Source organism: Electrophorus electricus, chromosome 20 (assembly GCF_041902795.1).
Source record: "Electrophorus electricus isolate QZ-2024a chromosome 20, ASM4190279v1, whole genome shotgun sequence".
NCBI lineage: Eukaryota > Metazoa > Chordata > Actinopteri > Gymnotiformes > Gymnotidae > Electrophorus > Electrophorus electricus.
In genome coordinates, this window is record NC_137516.1 from 4,277,501 (window position 1) to 4,294,727 (window position 17,227).

The 17,227-nt window shown below is 48.1% G+C and overlaps 1 protein-coding gene across 20 annotated transcripts in view; it reads right to left on the bottom strand.

The window, feature by feature from the left end:
- rimbp2b (RIMS binding protein 2b) overlaps positions 1–9,545 on the bottom strand; it is a 39,196-nt gene extending 29,651 nt beyond the window's left edge. For 19 of the 20 annotated variants that reach the window (XR_014118853.1, XR_014118851.1, XR_014118852.1 and 16 more), the window contains exons 1-9: positions 9,426–9,545; positions 8,232–8,336; positions 7,182–7,232; positions 6,620–6,640; positions 4,813–5,023; positions 3,264–3,442; positions 1,582–1,661; positions 1,386–1,495; positions 203–1,141 (exon numbers count right to left, since the gene is read on the bottom strand). Coding sequence is in view for 7 of the 20 variants with exons in the window: in XM_081703368.1 (XP_081559494.1) it covers positions 203–1,141; positions 1,386–1,495; positions 1,582–1,661; positions 3,264–3,442; positions 4,813–5,023; positions 6,620–6,640; positions 7,182–7,232; positions 8,232–8,333 (1,693 nt within the window). In the remaining 13 variants the exon portion in view is untranslated. The remainder of the gene's footprint in view (positions 1–202; positions 1,142–1,385; positions 1,496–1,581; positions 1,662–3,263; positions 3,443–4,812; positions 5,024–6,619; positions 6,641–7,181; positions 7,233–8,231; positions 8,337–9,425) is intronic. The other variant, XR_014118854.1, reaches the window with a different exon arrangement.
- Positions 9,546–17,227: the final 7,682 nt, after the last annotated feature.

Below are 17,227 nucleotides of genomic sequence, written 5' to 3' on the forward strand. Positions count from 1 at the left end.
GCTTGGACATCAGGTGACCACATCAGGTGGCCACACCTGCATGCACATGACGCAGTGTAAAGCAGAACCTGTTCAGTCCACACTACTCTCATTGCCTCTGTGCCAACTGCCTTTCCACTCAGTGGTTGTCCACCTAAACTTGCATGGCAGTAGTTAAGCCGTGGCCGGGGAGCAGGGGCTGATGGGAAGGTGGAGGACTTACCGAAAGGCTGCGAGCAGAACTCCACCGAGATCTCCTTCTTCTCCCTCTGCTCCAGTGGCAGTTGCCAGGGTACCTGATGGGGTCGGGCCACCACCCGTACCTTGTACACGGTCGTAGGGCTCAGGTTACAGATGCGGTACCTGTAACTGCCTGGCTTGACCACGTCGCACTCCACGTCGTCGAGGAAGACGGCGTGGCTGTAGTTGCTGTTGCTGGGCATCCAGGAGAGGTCGGCGGAGGTCTGTGTGACGTTCTCCACCCGCAGGAAGTACGGGGCCACTACCACGTCCCTCCCCACCAGCAGGGTGCAGCGCAGCGGGTCGGAGGGGCCGCGCTCCGTCACGCTCTGCACAGAGATGCGATGCGTGCAGGAGGCCAAGTTGAGCTTCTCGATCAGGGACTTGGCGTGTGCCCCGAAGGGTACGCTCATGCGCACCTCCTGGTCCACCAGCACGTTGTAGCCGCTGACGGCTGATGCCCAACCCGGCGGCACCAGCGGAGGCTCCCAGCTCACGATCACGCTCTTGGCCAGCTGTTTGATGAGGGTGATGCATCGTGGGTAAGGCACTGCGTCTTCTGCGATCTCGCCGATGCCGGCGTCCAGCGTGGCGCCGCAGGGGCCGAGCCCATCCGAGAGGCCCGACCCCAGGCCCGACCCCAGGCCCGACCCGAGGCCTGACCCCAGGCCTGACCCCAGGCTACTGATACCACTGCTGCTGCTTGTGGTCGTGCCCGTGCATGAGCCCAGCACGTCCAGTTTCTCGGAGAGCAGTGTGCTGAGCGTGCTCACGGCACTGCTGGGAAGGGAGGCAGAGCCGGGCTCGGCGTACAGCGGCTCCTTCAGGCGCTCCGACAGCGACGCCGATGTCGCGTCCTCATCCTTGAGGAAGTCCACGAAGTTGGAGGGGACGAGGCCCTGCTGGCCGTCCAGGAGTTCTCCTGGATGGGGACAGAGAGACAGAGTCTAGTGGAAATCTGAAAATGGCTCTTGTCTTAAAAGCAGAAAAGGCTTAGTTCATTTTTGCATTATTACGGGAATAAACAGTCACTTTTTGGTATATTGACCATATAATAACCAATTATAATCCCTCTTGATATATTGCCAATTTAAGACAAATTGTAAACTTCAATCCAAATAAGGGTATTGGATGTGCTGCTCCTCTGTTATGCAGCAGTAGCATACCTTCATAGAAGCCGTCTTCGTCCATGGTACCGTAAACATAAAGATACTTCCCAGCCACCAGGGGGAGCTCTGCCTCAGGATGCTCATTGGGGCCGTCGTAGGGGTTATAGCTGAGGACAGAAGGCGTGCAAGTGAAGGGAATGCCTCTTGGAGCCGCGCGCTGCTGTTGGGTGACGATGGCTGTTAAGGTACTCACTTATAACGAGCAACACACAGGCGCGCTTTACCCGTGAACCTGGGCTTGGCATGGGGAGACAGGCTGAGTTCTTTGTCCAGCTGAAAGAAAGGAGAGAGAGAGAGAGAGTGAGAGAGAGAGAGTGAGACAGAGACAGAGAAAGAGAGAGAATCAAAGGGTCAGCCAGTGAAGCAATCAAAGTTTCGCATATTGCACTTGTTTTTCCGGCTGTTTTTTCTTTATTTGCGAATCAGCAGTTGTGTTTAATTACTTTATGAAAATGTTCTCTGGCAAAAAAAGCAGGCAATAACGTTCATGCCAGTAAAGCAGTGTTTAGAGGACTTTAGAGAAGAGATAAGAAACAAGGATGTACCTGCATGACCAAATGTAATGTTTGTATTTCAAAACAGCTAACATTCAAAGAGTAAACGCTAAACTCCTAAGAAAGTGTGCAGTGTGACCATCTCCCATCTTAAACTCACTCTCCAGGCCGAAGAACTGAGGGTTCAGTATGAAGTGGGTAGTGGGAAGGGTCCAGGGGGCAGTGTGCAGTGTGCAGTGTGCAGTGTGTAGTGTGCAGTGTGCAGTATGTAGTATGCAGTATGCAGTGTGGAGTATGCAGCGTGCAGTGTGCAATGTGCTGTGTGTAGTATGCAGTGTGTAGTGTGCAGGATACAGGATGCAGTATGCAGTGTGTAGTGTGCAGGATACAGTGTGCAGTGTGTAGTATGTAGTGTGCAGTGATGTCAGCAGGGGTGCTTAAACATGGTGGAGTGCTGGGTGTGAGGGTGTCAACACTACCACCAGGACACAGATTGGACTATTCACACCTTCAAAGCTCATTCCACACACACACACACACACACACACACACACACACACACACACACATACACACACACACACACACACACACACACACACACACACACACACATACACACACACACACAGAGCCTGGCTGCATGTGTAAATTGTCATCAACAAGACTCCCATTGTGATTGTGACTAGTCATTTTAATTAACAGATGTATTTGTCAATACAAACACATCTCCAGCCATTAAAGGCACAAAACCATTACTGCTTATCAAGTGTGTGTACGCAGCGATTCTTAAAGATGACACTTTTCAAAGGCCTTGGTTACAGTAAACACACACCATCACCAAAATACAAAACAAGGGAAAGAGGCTTCTGCCACTGTTGTTTCAAAAAATAATAAATAGGAAAAAAAAAAAGCTTTTTAAATTATGAACCAAAATGGTATGTATCATTTTGCTATATCCCTGCCTTTAGCTTTAAATAGTTTAAATAGGCAGTGAAAACCCTTGAGTCTTAATCTCTCCATGTGTTACTGGGCGTCCAGGAGAGCGTCCGGCATTCTCCACCTGCAGGAAGTAGGACACCTCCCCCCCAGCAGGGGGCAGTGAGTACCACAGGTCAAAGCACCACAAGTCTTCTGTGCAGTTCAGTTCTTTCCTAAAAAACTGCAGTGTTACGAATGTGATTAGCAGCGTCCGAACACTCATCCGAACAAACCTTAGGGTGGAGGGATGAAAGGAGAAATGGAGGGATAAACGGAGAAATGGAGTGACCAGAACCCCCAGCAATTGTTCCATCGCATGCTGCCACAGTCGAGAGGCTGACTGGCGGACGGACGTGTTGATTAATTAGGCGGCTGGCGATCGATTGGTGGAGAGACTCACAGCAGAAGTGGTCATGACGGGCCGGACCTCGGAGAGGTATGCTTGGCGGGGGCTGGACGGTGTGCTCCGAGACAGCAAGCTGGGCTTGACGGACAGAAGCTCCGCCTTCTCCGCTCCGCCCATCTGCAGAGGCCGAACGAACTCTGACATCACAGACTTACCCAGGGAGTCGTCACTGCCTACACACACACACGCACACACACACACACACACACACACACACACACACACACAAACACCATAACTCAAAAACTGCTGACATAATCACATTTTTAAGAGCACCTTCAATTTCCTTTGTGAGTCAGGTGACGAGTCGGTTGCCTTCAGTAACACAATCTACCTTGCACGGAATTCACTAACTTCCTTGACAATTGACAGTGGTGAGCATGTTCGCTCCAGCAATTCATGCCCTGCCCAAGTCTGTCCACAGTGCTGATCGTCCATACATCTCGGCTGTCTCCCGCTAAAGGTCAGCACGGACGACATGCGTGTTCGCGGCGTGTGCGCTCCCATAGCGGGTAAACGGCAGAGGAGGGCGGACCACAGGGCTGACTGATGCCTTCATTAGTAATTGCAGGCTCTGCAATCTTCCCTTCTCTCCGAGGCCAGTTCAGCTCACAAGCCCCGCCCACTTTCCCCTCCTCCTCACACCTCCGCTCATCTCCACTGAGGAGTTTGTCATATCTTACGCCCCCTCTGTAGAGCTGCCTTCAGGTTATTTACGTTGCAGAAAAGACTAACGTGGGCTATTCTAATTGAAGGAAGGCACACAGATACAAGCCTGCAGGAAAACATGTTGATGTTTACCACTTACCCTGCAAGAAAACAATAACTACACAAATAGTACACAGTTAAATAAGGGTATAAAGTTATTTGTGATATCTATCTACAACATTCATTTAGAAAATGTGATATGTCATAACCCTTTCTTTAGGCTGTGTTTTGAGTTAACGGGTTCCACGACATGTCTCTTCCAGGCGTCCCTTGTCGGACATGTCAGATCTGCACATCGAGGAAGACAGACACAGCCCTGCATGGGCTCTACACACAGGAAGACGCTCTCTGCTGCGCTTCCCATATGGCTGTCCGGGAACACTTGGCAAGGGAAACCTCTTCCGGAAGACCGGCGCCGAAGCTGTCTGTGACAGAGTGAGAGACCGCGAGGCCAGGCAGCGCTCGGTTCAGTCCGCATCCATTAGCTAATGGCTGGCAACTCTCAGCGGATCTGTGAAAGCTGCCCCCAACCCCCAACGTAGTTCGTGGTCTAGGCTGCAACCAGACGTTATCCCTCCGTCGGAGAACTGGGCACTGTTGTTCCTTCTGGAGCTGACAGGTCCTTGGAAGGAACGCCTGGAGGTCCATCAAACACAACTGCACAAGTGCGAGGATCTGGTTAGGAGGCATGGGAGCCGGGCCCAGACGGCACGACGGCGGAAGCAAGATGGAAGGGTTTCTCATGTGCACAGTGACCTCGACCGCGTATACTGGTGCATGTATAGTGACCTCGTCAGCCTGGTCACCAAGTAAACGAGTTGTGTACGGCACTCACCCTTCCCTGCCGGCGTGGCCAGGCCATTCAGGAGCTGGGTCAGGGAGGGTGTTTTGGTGGGGGAGCTGGGTGAGTCACCCCCTGTCAGGTGGCTAGAGCCCAGGAGGTCAAACTTGCTGGTCTGCAGCCTGAACTTCTCCAGCTCCTTGGAGAGCATGTTAAACTGCTCACTCTGTGTCCGGCATCTCTCCTCCAACTCCCTCACTTTCGCCTAGAGAGCGAGAGAGAGAGAGAGAGAGAGAGAGGGAGAGAGGGAGAGAGAGAGGGAGAGAGGGAGAGAGACAGACAGAGGGTGGTGGGTGGAGACAAAGAGCAAGGGACAGAAAACGGATGAGACAGAGACACAAAAGTGAGTTTACACGTCTTCTGTGAATGAACAGCAGGCATCAAAGCAGTGGCCTGCTTCAGAAGTTACCCTTCTACACCCTTCTACACCCTTCTACACCCTTCTACACCCGTCTAAACCTCAGGCTGCATCTCCCGGTGCCCCCTGGTAGTAAAAAGTCTGGGTCATGACCTACAGTTTACGCTAATCTAAGCACAAAGAGTGTGGAATGTAACTCCACAACCTCCACCAGTGCTGAATGGGTGACTGACACAAATGGAGTTCTAGCTAAACAAGGGTTCTAGCTAAACAAGGGTTCTAGCTAAACGGGGGCTCTGGCTAAGGGGAAGTCCCACCTTCCAAAGCCTACATTGTGTTTTTATTCCTTATATACAGAGACAAAGCATACAGAATCATAAGAAAATGAAATATTCGTCCGCGTGATGTCTGTGACTATACCGTGTTAATTTGTAGGATGAAAACAGAAATGTCATGGGAGTGTTACGAGCATTAGGAGTCATTAAGTGAGCGTCAGTGCTTCAATGCAGGGGTAACAAACACGCTGTAATGACAGCCAGGGCTGTTTATTAGCACGGAGCTGACGGCTGCACACGGTGGACAGGCATGGTGGCACAGGGTGGCACTGGTCTGGGCTTGGAGCTGACACGCAGCTGCCAGCTGTTACTGTTACAGGTAGACCAATGCCATACGGGTGACCTTTAAGCATGTCTTATGCTGGTAGGTGCAGAGGGGGAAGGACATTCAATATATGGAGTCAAAAGGCTGTCAGAAAAAAAGATTGTTTTGAGTCGCTCTTCCTCCGGGCCAGATTAAATAACAAAAACAAATGGCATTAGATGCCTATAACAGAAAGGACAGAGCATGCTCTCGAACCGAAATCATGACGGCACACACTTCACGGACGCCACATCTTTGGCCTTTTGCTGTTATAGTGTCACAAACCCAATCAGAAATCACCGTAACTGTGGAAGTGTGGCAATATTAAAGGTTCGATGTTAAATAAGTGTTCCTGTGGGAGTTCTGGATCATTCTAGGCTCCTTTTAAGAGGACCTGGTGTAGTTTCAGCAACTGCCAATTGGGTCTTTACAACACAGCCATTCGTGAAAGGTTGTTAGTTGTGATTAGCGCTGTGCAAACGTCTCCGTGAAAAGCTGCATTAGGATTTCAGAGCAGTGGAAATCCTCCAAAAAATAAAAATAAAAAAAATCCTTAAAAAAAACATGAACGTCAACAACATCGTGTCGACACGAGACGAAACATCCCACAGATGAGCGCGGCTCACTCAAGCCACACTTCATTTGGGGCTGACGGGTGGAGGTTTCACCACAGGGCACACTAAAGCTACGGCCATGGACATGAGGCATGGGAGGGGCATTAACACTGAGAGGGGAGGATGTGGGAAGGGGGCGGGGTTAGGGGAGGGGGGTGGGTCACAGGGAGGAAGAATAATTGGCCAATACCTGCATGCTGTCCAAGTGATTCTGTATATGCAAAAAAGACCAATAAAAGTACAAGAGATGTAAGAAAGCGAATCAGTCACAGTGAGACTGCTTTAGAAACAAACAAGCAAACAAACAGTCAGAAGTGCTTTAGAAAGCCGTAAGCCAAAAGACAACGTGCAAATCATTATGTGAACCAACTCAAGTGCTCAAACATGAGTGAGAATAAAACAGGAGAACACTCATGACTGCCCCGGAAATTAAATGAGAATGTAAAATAAACTATTTTCATGTCATTCAGAAGCAGTTGCACTATATGGAAAAAAGAATTCTGTTTATTAAAACACTGCCTGGCACAATGCAGAGGCAGTCTAGTGAAGTGTTTTCAATTTCTGTTCATAATTACAGAACAACAACAACAAAAACAGAAAAAAAAGCTTAAATATCACTCATATGGTTCTGGACACCAACATGAGTTAGAGGAGAAATGAAATGATGCACAGTGCACATTTATATGAAAACAGAATCACAAATGCTTCACACACACACACACACACACACACACACACACACACACACTCACCTCTAATAAATGGACAGCACCTTCATGTTCCTTTTTGGCCTCAACCTGGGCCTGGAGGCAAAAGAAAGTATCTTTAGGTAATGCGAGGACACAGATCAACCCAGATGTCAATCCAGACGAGAGGAGCACAGCCCGTCTCTCTGTATCATATCAGATATCAGCACCACACACACACTCATCTGGCCAGAAGTGAGCCAGAGCAGGACACCACGTTCTGGATGAGCCTTTCCACGTTTTCGGAGAGCCTGGGCAGTTTGAAAAATTGAACACAGGGCTTTCATGCCTACTTTTCTCCAGAGTCTAGATCCGACTGGCACCTGTTTACGTTTAGACTACTTCTGGCACTGCGCTTTAGACGTAGACCGGGCCTTTCGCGCATCCAGGAGCCTGGTCCCTCAGTGCTGTGCAAAATCCTTAATCAAAGGCAGCCGTTGTGGCGGCCGGGCGGGGTGGGTAAACGTAGCACCGACCGGGGGGGTGGAGGGGGGATAAACAAAGCAGCTTCACTAGTGCAGGATGCTGAACCTGCTTTCATAAGAAGAGTGTGGTAGGTTTTATTTATAGAGCGCATTTAAAAACAACAGCTGCTGCACAAGGTGTTTTACAACAGAGTAAAATGCAGACAAATGAAATAAAATACAAACATAAAATTAAATTCAACCAGACGAAACCAGAAAAATGCAAAAAAAATAAACAGGAAACCAAACTGGACAAACAAGTAAATGAAAACAGGATGTGGAGTGGGGGATGTCAATCTCAAAAAAAGACTCTTTCGTGTGTGTGCATGTGCGTCGCTCCGTGTGTGTGTAGGTCTGTAGCTTGATCACCCATCTTTCTTCTCTCACTGTAAATGAGGGTGTGTTCTGTCTTTCTCTGGGGTCTTGGGGTAGGGAGCCCGAGCTGACCCACTGGCGTTGGGGCTGTGACCTCTACTTCCCCCAGAAGAGCTGGCAGGATGGCAGGCATAGAGGCGGGTGTGCCCCCTGCCGCGAGCCCTCCGCGCTCAGAGACCCGAGAAACGGGCGCTGGATGCGAGCGGTGACCTCTCACCTTCTGCAGAAGGTCGATCTCCTGCTGTTTGGTACTGAGGACGGCCAGGGCCTGTTCATGCTCAAGCTCTAACTGCTGCCTCCGTTCTGCAGCATCTCGCATGTGCTTCAGGGAGGGAGGGATGGAGGGAGGGGAGAAAGAGCGAGAGAAAGAGGGGGAGAGGGAAAGAAAAACACCCTTTATTCAATCGATTTACTCAGGAAAGGTTTTTTTTTTTTTTCCTAAGCTTTAACATCGGATCACCGATTAAAACGCAGATCTAAGCTTTCAACCACGTAATGAAAGGCACATCGGCTCCCCTCCAAACGTCTGGCATATTGTCCGGGGGGGGGGGGGGTAGAGAGAGAGGGAGGCAGTGAGAGAAAAAAGGAGAGAGAGTCACATGTGGGACGAGTGAGATGAAGAGATAAATGGAAAGAAGAAATACGAAAGAGAAAGAATGACAGGAATATTGACTGTCAAAGTAAAGAGTCAGAGGCAGACGACAAGAGGTGAAGAACCTCTACACCTGCTCATTTCCACACACGCCGCACTCTGTCAGGACCTAAAAGGGTGGAGGTATGATCTGTGTCCGAGCAGAAGGCCCAACCACCCTTCTGCCTCAGGCCTGTTGGACCTGGGATTCCCGAGGGCACCGGCACATGTTGACACGCTCAGGCGCTCCTGAGCTTTCTGTCACGTCTTCAGACAGCATGAGGCTACAGCAACGCTCCTTTGGGAACGGCTTATCTGAGACTCCGAGGCTGGGTTTTGGTCTCAGCAATAAAGAAGATCAAATTACGCCTAAGTGTGTAAACACCAAATCATGATTGATTTTCATATGAAACCTCAAGAAACCAAAGCAACTGAGAACTTTCACTCAGAAGGTGGTCGGGCTCTGAACGGTTAGGAGTAAAAGGGAAAATAAACTTCACCTGCTGGGATAAAGGAGAGCCTTGAAATGTAAACAAACCAGGTGGGTTGAGAATAGTCTTGACATACCAGCTCAGAAGTATTTCATCAGCAGATCTGAGGTGCATTAGATGTCAAATCCGTTTAATGTGTCTGCACCACAACTTTCATGAAGGTTTACCGGGATAGTCTCAGTCCCCGGTACCTAATGGCCAGGAGGCAAGGTAACGGAACTCCTGAAGGGCCAGGAGGCGCGCATAGCGGAGGAGAGCAGAGCGGGGGGGGGGGGGGGGGGTCTCTTACCTGCAGCACCTGCTCTAGGTTCTCCAGTTTGCCTTGGAGCTGAGTCCTCTTCCACAGCGGACAATCTCTCTCCACGGTCACTGCACACAGAGCCTGCCGCAACCACTCATACTCACGTTTCACCTGTTTGGGAGGGGCGGGGTGTGTGTGTTGGGGGGGGGGGGGGGGGTCAGCGAGAGAGGAGGGGAGAGGAGGAGGAGGTAGGGAGAGTGAGGGAGAAAGAGGAAGAGAGAAATGTATCATCTCTTTATTGGGCCATTCCAATTTAGCCACTAATGATTCCTAGTTCACATTCCATCTTAATTAAATTTTCATTATTTTCCCTTAGATTAAAAATAATAGTAATAAAAAATGATGAGGCATTCTCAGGGGAAAAGAGAGGATTGAAGGGACAGATCAAACGATTCCTGGTCTGGAGAGCTGGCTTCACACCCTGATAATATCCGATCCTAATTACCTATGGTCTCTTCCTCAGAGAGCCAGACCGGTACTGCATACAGCTCAGAGAGCCAGACCAGGCCATAGGCTCCTGACACTTACAGTAGGTACTGAATAATATGCCTTAAGGTCAAGAACTACTTAATAAGCCTGGATTTAGGAGAATAATAGTCCATGCAATCTCTTACTGTTCCCACAGTATCTGCAAGGTTTGTGAATTTGGTCCAGTATCTGATACATTTAAATGTAAATTTAAATCAGGATTTTAAGTAGGTGAGTCTGTGATTGCAGGGATCCTAAGACTAAAACATCCATAACTAATGTTTATCAGGTGCACGTACCCAGAGTCACTTACATATTTATTAGTATGACATCATGTTTGTTTCCTGGGAAATGAACCCATGACCTTAATGTTGCTAACACCTTGCACTAACTGCTCTGCCAGGTGAACTACAGAACCACAATTAAAAAGAGCTGACCTAAGGTCAGTTATTGTCAGCTCTTCTTGTTAATAAGCATGAGAACGTACATACTGAACCCAGATCAACAATCATGCTCTTAGGGGACCGATTCACGTGGGTCCCGGTTAACTCTGTTTCAGAGTCACTGACGTAGACTAGAGCCCCTTAACCGACTGTGTACGGAGTCAGAGGAAGGACCTTTAAAGTGATGTGGCAGTAAGTATAGTTTCTGAACATTAAACAACAATGAATCCTGTCTGCACAGGATCTGCTTAGTGGCTCTATAACAAGCTCCCACTGTGAAAAGAGAGAGAGAGAGAGAGAGAGAGAGAGAGAGAGAGAAAGAGGGAGAGAGAGAGAGAGAGGGAGAGAGAGAGAGAAAGAGAGAGAGAGCATGTGGGTTGAGTACTGTATTGATCACAGTGTCGTTGGCAATAAAAGAGCTGAGCTGTCACTCAGCAAGGAAATGTGTGCACGCACTCGACACGCACACACACACACATACACACACACACACACACACCATCATCATCATCATCATCATGCATTTGCATCTGGAACAGGGCTCCTGAATCTGACTCCAGAATAATGGAAGAAGCATCACACAAACAGAACTGACAACTATGCAGCCTATACTAGTCCTATACTAGTCCTGTAGTAGCCCTATACTAGTCCTTTAGTAGTCCTATACTAGTCCTGTAGTAGCCCTATACTAGTCCTTTAGTAGTTCTATACTAGTCCTGTAGTAGCCCTATACTAGTCCTTTAGTAGTCCTATACTAGCCCTATACTAGTCCTGTAGTAGCCCTATACTAGTCATTTAGTAGTCTTATACTAGCCCTATACTAGTCCTGTAGTAGCCCTATAGTAGTCATTTAGTAGTCTTATACTAGCCCTATACTAGTCCTGTAGTACTCCTGCAGTGGTCCTATACTAGTCTTATAGTGGTCCTATAGTAGTCCTGTAGTAGTCCTATATAGTGAAGTTAGTGGACAGAAACACAAATGATTAGCCAGGTTCTGGAAAAAAATTAAATGAAACAATCACTACATGGTTAAACTGTGTACACGGTGCCCTGAGGCTTGCGTTCATTGGAAGGACGCGTCGGGAGCCACGCCCCTTGGCAGGGGGTTCTATAATGGAAAGCTTGCCTCTCACAAATCACGTGGTTTGGCCCGCCATGTGCAGTGGGAGGGTTTTGTTTGTCTGTAACCACACCTGCACATACCTGCACCTTGTTTGTTTGTGTGTATTTAAACCCTCGTCATAGTGTGCAGGACTGTTGGTCATTGTTGATGTTAATGATAGCATTGTCCTTGTATCCTTGTTCTTATCGACGCTGTTAAATGTATTCGTGTTCATCACTTTTATTTAATGATAACGGTTTCGTGTTCATGTTCATCGCTGGTGTTATATGTGAGTGCCATTGTCTTTGTGTATTACTAAATGTTTGTCCATGTCAATGGAGTCTGTGCGTCCGGTATCTGAAACCCATCACCAGACATTGGGTATCTGAGACCCATCACCAGACGTTAGGTATCTGAGACCCATCACCAGACGTTGGGTATCTGTGACCCATCACCAGACGTTGGGTATCTGAGACCCATCACCAGACGTTGGGTATCTGTGACCCATCACCAGACGTTGGGTATCTGAGACCCATCACCAGACGTTGGGTATCTGAGACCCATCACCAGACGTTGGGTATGATTATGCTTAGTATCTTCCTTGTTGATGCTCTGTCAGCCCAGTAATGCCATCATTTTCAGTACCTTCCTGTTTCCGTGACAGTGTCTTCCATACGGATTATGTTCTAGTGGGCTTCACACCTATATCCACTATATGCCACTGGCTGAGGCATGTCCGCATGCCAAAGCGGGCCGTTTCATTACACACGGATGCTGTGTTATCTGTGGTTCTACTGGAATCTAAACAGTAAATATCATCCCCCTACCATGAAAAGTCTCTGTAATGATATCACATTCCCCCGGAGCTCATTAAAGCTTAACTGTACATTACCGAGCAGTAACAGCCCCTGTCTAAGTGATCGCCTCTCTTCCCCCGCTCTGGGTCACCTGCATTCATTAATGTGTAAAGAGAGAGCACGGACCTTGCTTTGCATCTACAACACTGGACAATACACCTCGTCCAGCTGTAGCACGACCTTCCTTCGAGAAGCCCAGCTGGACACAGCGGCTCTGTCAGGTTAGACCACCGGGACAGGCCTGTCCCACACAGACTGACGCAGACACTGCTAAACGATCCGAAACAGGTTACAGGGCAGGTCACGCACACAGACACGGTCTGCCTTTGTTTTTGTTCTTGATTTGATTAGTTAGTACTTGATTTTTGGATCTTCCCTTCTGGAGTCCAAGTGTTCCGGGGGAAGGTCTGCTCCGATCGGGGCAGGGCTTCAAATCGGACGACTTCGTGGCTCCTGCAGCAGCAAAACCCGGAAGCGAAAAGGCTTCGGTTTCACGAGATGCTGTTTCCAAGAGTGTGAGGATGATGATGAGGATGATGATGGGAGTGTAACATTGGTCAGATCTAGAGAGCAGGACTATGCCTGACTGATAAACCTTCATATCGGAGCAGCCGATTCAGTATAACACACACACATACAGTCATGGCCAAAAGTTTTGAAACTGACATAAAAGTTTTGTTTACTGCCTCCGTTTTTTTTTAGATCCTTTTTTTTTTTTTTACTTTTTAGTGACAAATATATTCAGTTGAAGCAAAGATGTAATATGTACAGTGTTGACCCTTCTTTTTTAAGACTTCTGCAATTCGCCTTGGCATGCTGGATATCAGCTTCCGGGCAAAATCTTGACTGATGGCAACCCATTCTTGCCTAATCAATGCTTGGAGTTGATCAGTTTGTGTGTTTTTGTTTGTGCACCCTCTTTTTGAGCATTGACCGAAGTTTCTCAATGGGATTGAGATATGGGGAATTTTCTGGCCATGGACCCAACATTTTAATGTTTTGTTCACCAAGTCACTTGGTTATCACTTTTGACTTGTGACATGGTGCTCTGTCATGCTGGAAAAAACATTGTTCCTCACTAAACTGCTCCTGGATCTTTGGGAGAAGTTGCTCTTGGAGGATATTTTGATACCATTCCTTATTCATGGCAGTGTTCTTAGGCAAAATTTTGAACAAACCCATTCCCTTGGATGAGAAGCAACCACACACATAAATGGCCTCAGGATGCCTCACTGTTGGCATGACACGGGACTCATGGCAGTGCTCACCTTTTCTTCTCTGGGCAAGTATTTGTCCAGATGTCCCAAACTGAAGGGGGCTTCATCAGAGAAAATAACTTTACCCCAGTCCTCTGCAGTCCAATCCCTGTACTTCCTGCAGAATGTCGGTGTGTCCTTGATGGTTTTCTTGGAGAGAAGTGGCTTCTTTTCTGCCCCTCTTGACACCAAGCTATCCACCAAAAGCCTTCGCCTCACTGCGTGTGCAGATGCACTCACACCTGCCTTCTGCCATTCCTGAGCAAGCTCTGCACTGGTTGTGACCTGATCCTGTAGCTGCATCCTCTTTAGGAGACGGTCCTGGCGCTTGCTTGACTTTCTTGGGTGCCCTGAATCCTTCTTCACTGCAACTGAAGAACTTCTCCTTGAAGTTCTTGAGGATTCGATAAATGGTTGATTTAGGTGCTATCTTACAAGCAGCAATGTCCTTGCCTGTGAAGCCCTTTTAAAGCAATGCAATGATGACTGCACGTGTTTCCTTGGAGGTAACCATGGTTAACAGAAGAAAACTTCAAGCACCACCACCCTTTTAAAGCAACCAGCCTGACAGTGTAATGCCTGCTGCCTTGTCCTTGTTAACACTTTCTCCTGAGCTAAGGAGAAGATCACTGAAATGATGTTAGCAAGCCATTTTATGGATGCAGTGGCTGGAATGCAGTAAGTTTTGTGAATAAAGGAATTTTCATGGCAAGGAATGACTTTGCAATTAATTGCAATTCATCTCATTACTCTTCATAATCAAGAGTCAATGCAAATTGCCACCATAAAAACTTTGTGAAAACCAAAATTTGTGCTAGTCTCAAAATGTTTGGCCATGACTGTACACCACACGTGCACACACACACACACACACACACACACACACACACACACACACACACACACACACACACACACACACGTGCACACACAGAAAGAAACAAACACGCATACATACATACCTACAGTATTCCCACACAAACATCCTCACAGAAACAAAAGGCCAAGCGGACATACTCACACACACATTTACATGCAGTGCTAAGTGACAGCTTATGGCAGGAACCCCCATCTGAGTACATATACACAACGACCTGACAACACCCAACTCCCTGTTCCATATAAACCAGACTGACTGTCCCGGATATTACATTTCTTCTCAAACACACAGAAATCACAAGACAAACTCACACAGACACACACACACACACACGCGCGCGCACACGCTGGATTATCACCCAATATCTACCAGGTGAGGGGAGAGGATATTACTACTCCCCCCTGCTTACAGCTGAGTAGGACACACACACACACACACACACACACGTGAAGATAACCTCATCCACCTGAGAGAGAGTGGAGGACCACCCCTAGACTGCCCTGTGGCAGCTGGAGGGATCTGATTGGATGACAGGACACGGAGAAGCAGGCTTTTCTGCTTTATTAGGCAGAATCTTCCAGCCTAAAGTACCATTAGAGCCCCTCACAGAACAAATGATCACCACCAGTAGAAAACAACAAGGTGTGAGTAGATTGTGTGTGTGTGTGTGTGTGTGTGTGTGTGTGTGTGTGTGTGTGTGTGTGTGTGTGTGTTTACAGCAAGGCATTCATTATCAAGCCGTGGGAAAACCCTCAAAACTTACCTGCTCATATTCTGCAATGTTCCAGGTATTGGTCAACAACTGGGGATTTAAAAGTGGTTTTCCCTGCAGAACATTCTGGAGCTCACTCTCCTGATGAGACACACACACACACACACACACACACACACACACACACAAAGAAGGTTTTTTTCTAAATTATAGCAAGAAGACATTATTAGGCCCAAGCCTTTAGGAGCCCTCAGGAGTGAAGTGTGTATAGCATACAAAAACACACACATGCAGAAAACCATCACTGTACATATACTCAGACAGGTTACATATACCCACACTGTTGGGGCAGACCAATGAATTATTCATACTAAAAAGGGATAAAGAAGAGAGAGAAAGAGAAGGAGACATTTGACATTGGATAAACGGAAGGGGGAGGACTGATGTGTCATGACACAGAGAAGAGAAAAGAGACCCTCAGTGCTGCATCAGGCGTTTATGATTCACTTGCATCTTTTAATAGCTGTGTGTAATTAGCGTAACATCCCAAATCATTGGATAAGCCTCAGTGCAGTGTGGATTTACCGCCCTCCATCAGCTCTCTCTCCACCCTCGCTCTCTCACTGCTCTCTCTCTCCACCCTCGCTCTCTCACTGCTCTCTCTCTCCACCCTTGCTCTCTCACTGCTCTCTCTCTCCACTCTCGCTCTCTCACTGCTCTCTCTCTCCACCCTCGCTCTCTCATTGCTCTCTCTCTCCACCCTCGCTCTCTCACTGCTCTCTCTCTCCACCCTCGCTCTCTCACTGCTCTCTCTCTCCACCCTCGCTCTCTCACTGCTCTCTCTCTCCACCCTCGCTCTCTCACTGCTCTCTCTCTCCTACCATGTCTTTTTCCAGACAGGGAGAGAGATTAAGTGTTGAGGACGGAACTTAATTTCACTCTGTCAACATCCATGAAGCGTCTCTAACACCGCTCGCACCTGCTCAGTACTGACACACTCCACTGTAGACACTGCACAGTACCGAAGTGCTCCACTCTAGACAAGACACTGCACAGTACTGACACACTCCACTCTAGATGCTGCACAGTACTGACACACTCCACTCTATACACTGCACAGTACTGACACACTCCACTCTAGATACTGCACAGTACTGACACACTCCACTCTAGATACTGCACAGTACTGACACACTCCACTCTAGATGCTGCACAGTACTGACACGCTCCACTCTAGTTAAGACACTGCACAGTACTGACACACTCCACTCTAGATACTGCACAGTACAGACACACTCCACTCTAGATGCTGCACAGTACTGACACACTCCACTCTAGATACTGCACAGTACTGACACGCTCCACTCTAGTTAAGACACTGCACAGTACTGACACACTCCACTCTAGATACTGCACAGTACTGACACACTCCACTTTAGATGCTGCACAGTACTGACACACTCCACTCTAGATACTGCACAGTACTGACACACTCCACTCTAGATACTGCACAGTACTGACACACTCCACTCTAGATACTGCACAGTACTGACACACTCCACTCTAGATACTGCACAGTACTGACACACTCCACTCTAGATGCTGCACAGTACTGACACGCTCCACTCTAGTTAAGATACTGCACAGTACTGACACACTCCACTCTAACCAAGACGCTGCACAGTACTAACACACTCCACTCTAGATACTGCACAGTACTGACACATTCCACTCTAGATACTGCACAGTACTGACACACTCCACTCTAGATACTGCACAGTACTGACACACTCCACTCTAGATACTGCACAGTACTGACACGCTCCACTCTAGCTAAGACACTGCACAGTACTGACACACTCCACTCTAACCAAGACGCTGCACAGTACTGACACACTCCACTCTAGATACTGCACAGTACTGACACACTCCACTATAGACACTGCACAGTCCTGACACGCTCCACTCTAGATACTGCACAGTATTGACACACTCCATTCTAGATACTGCACAGTACTGACACACTCCACTCTAGATACTGCACAGTATTGACACACTCCATTTCAGCCAGG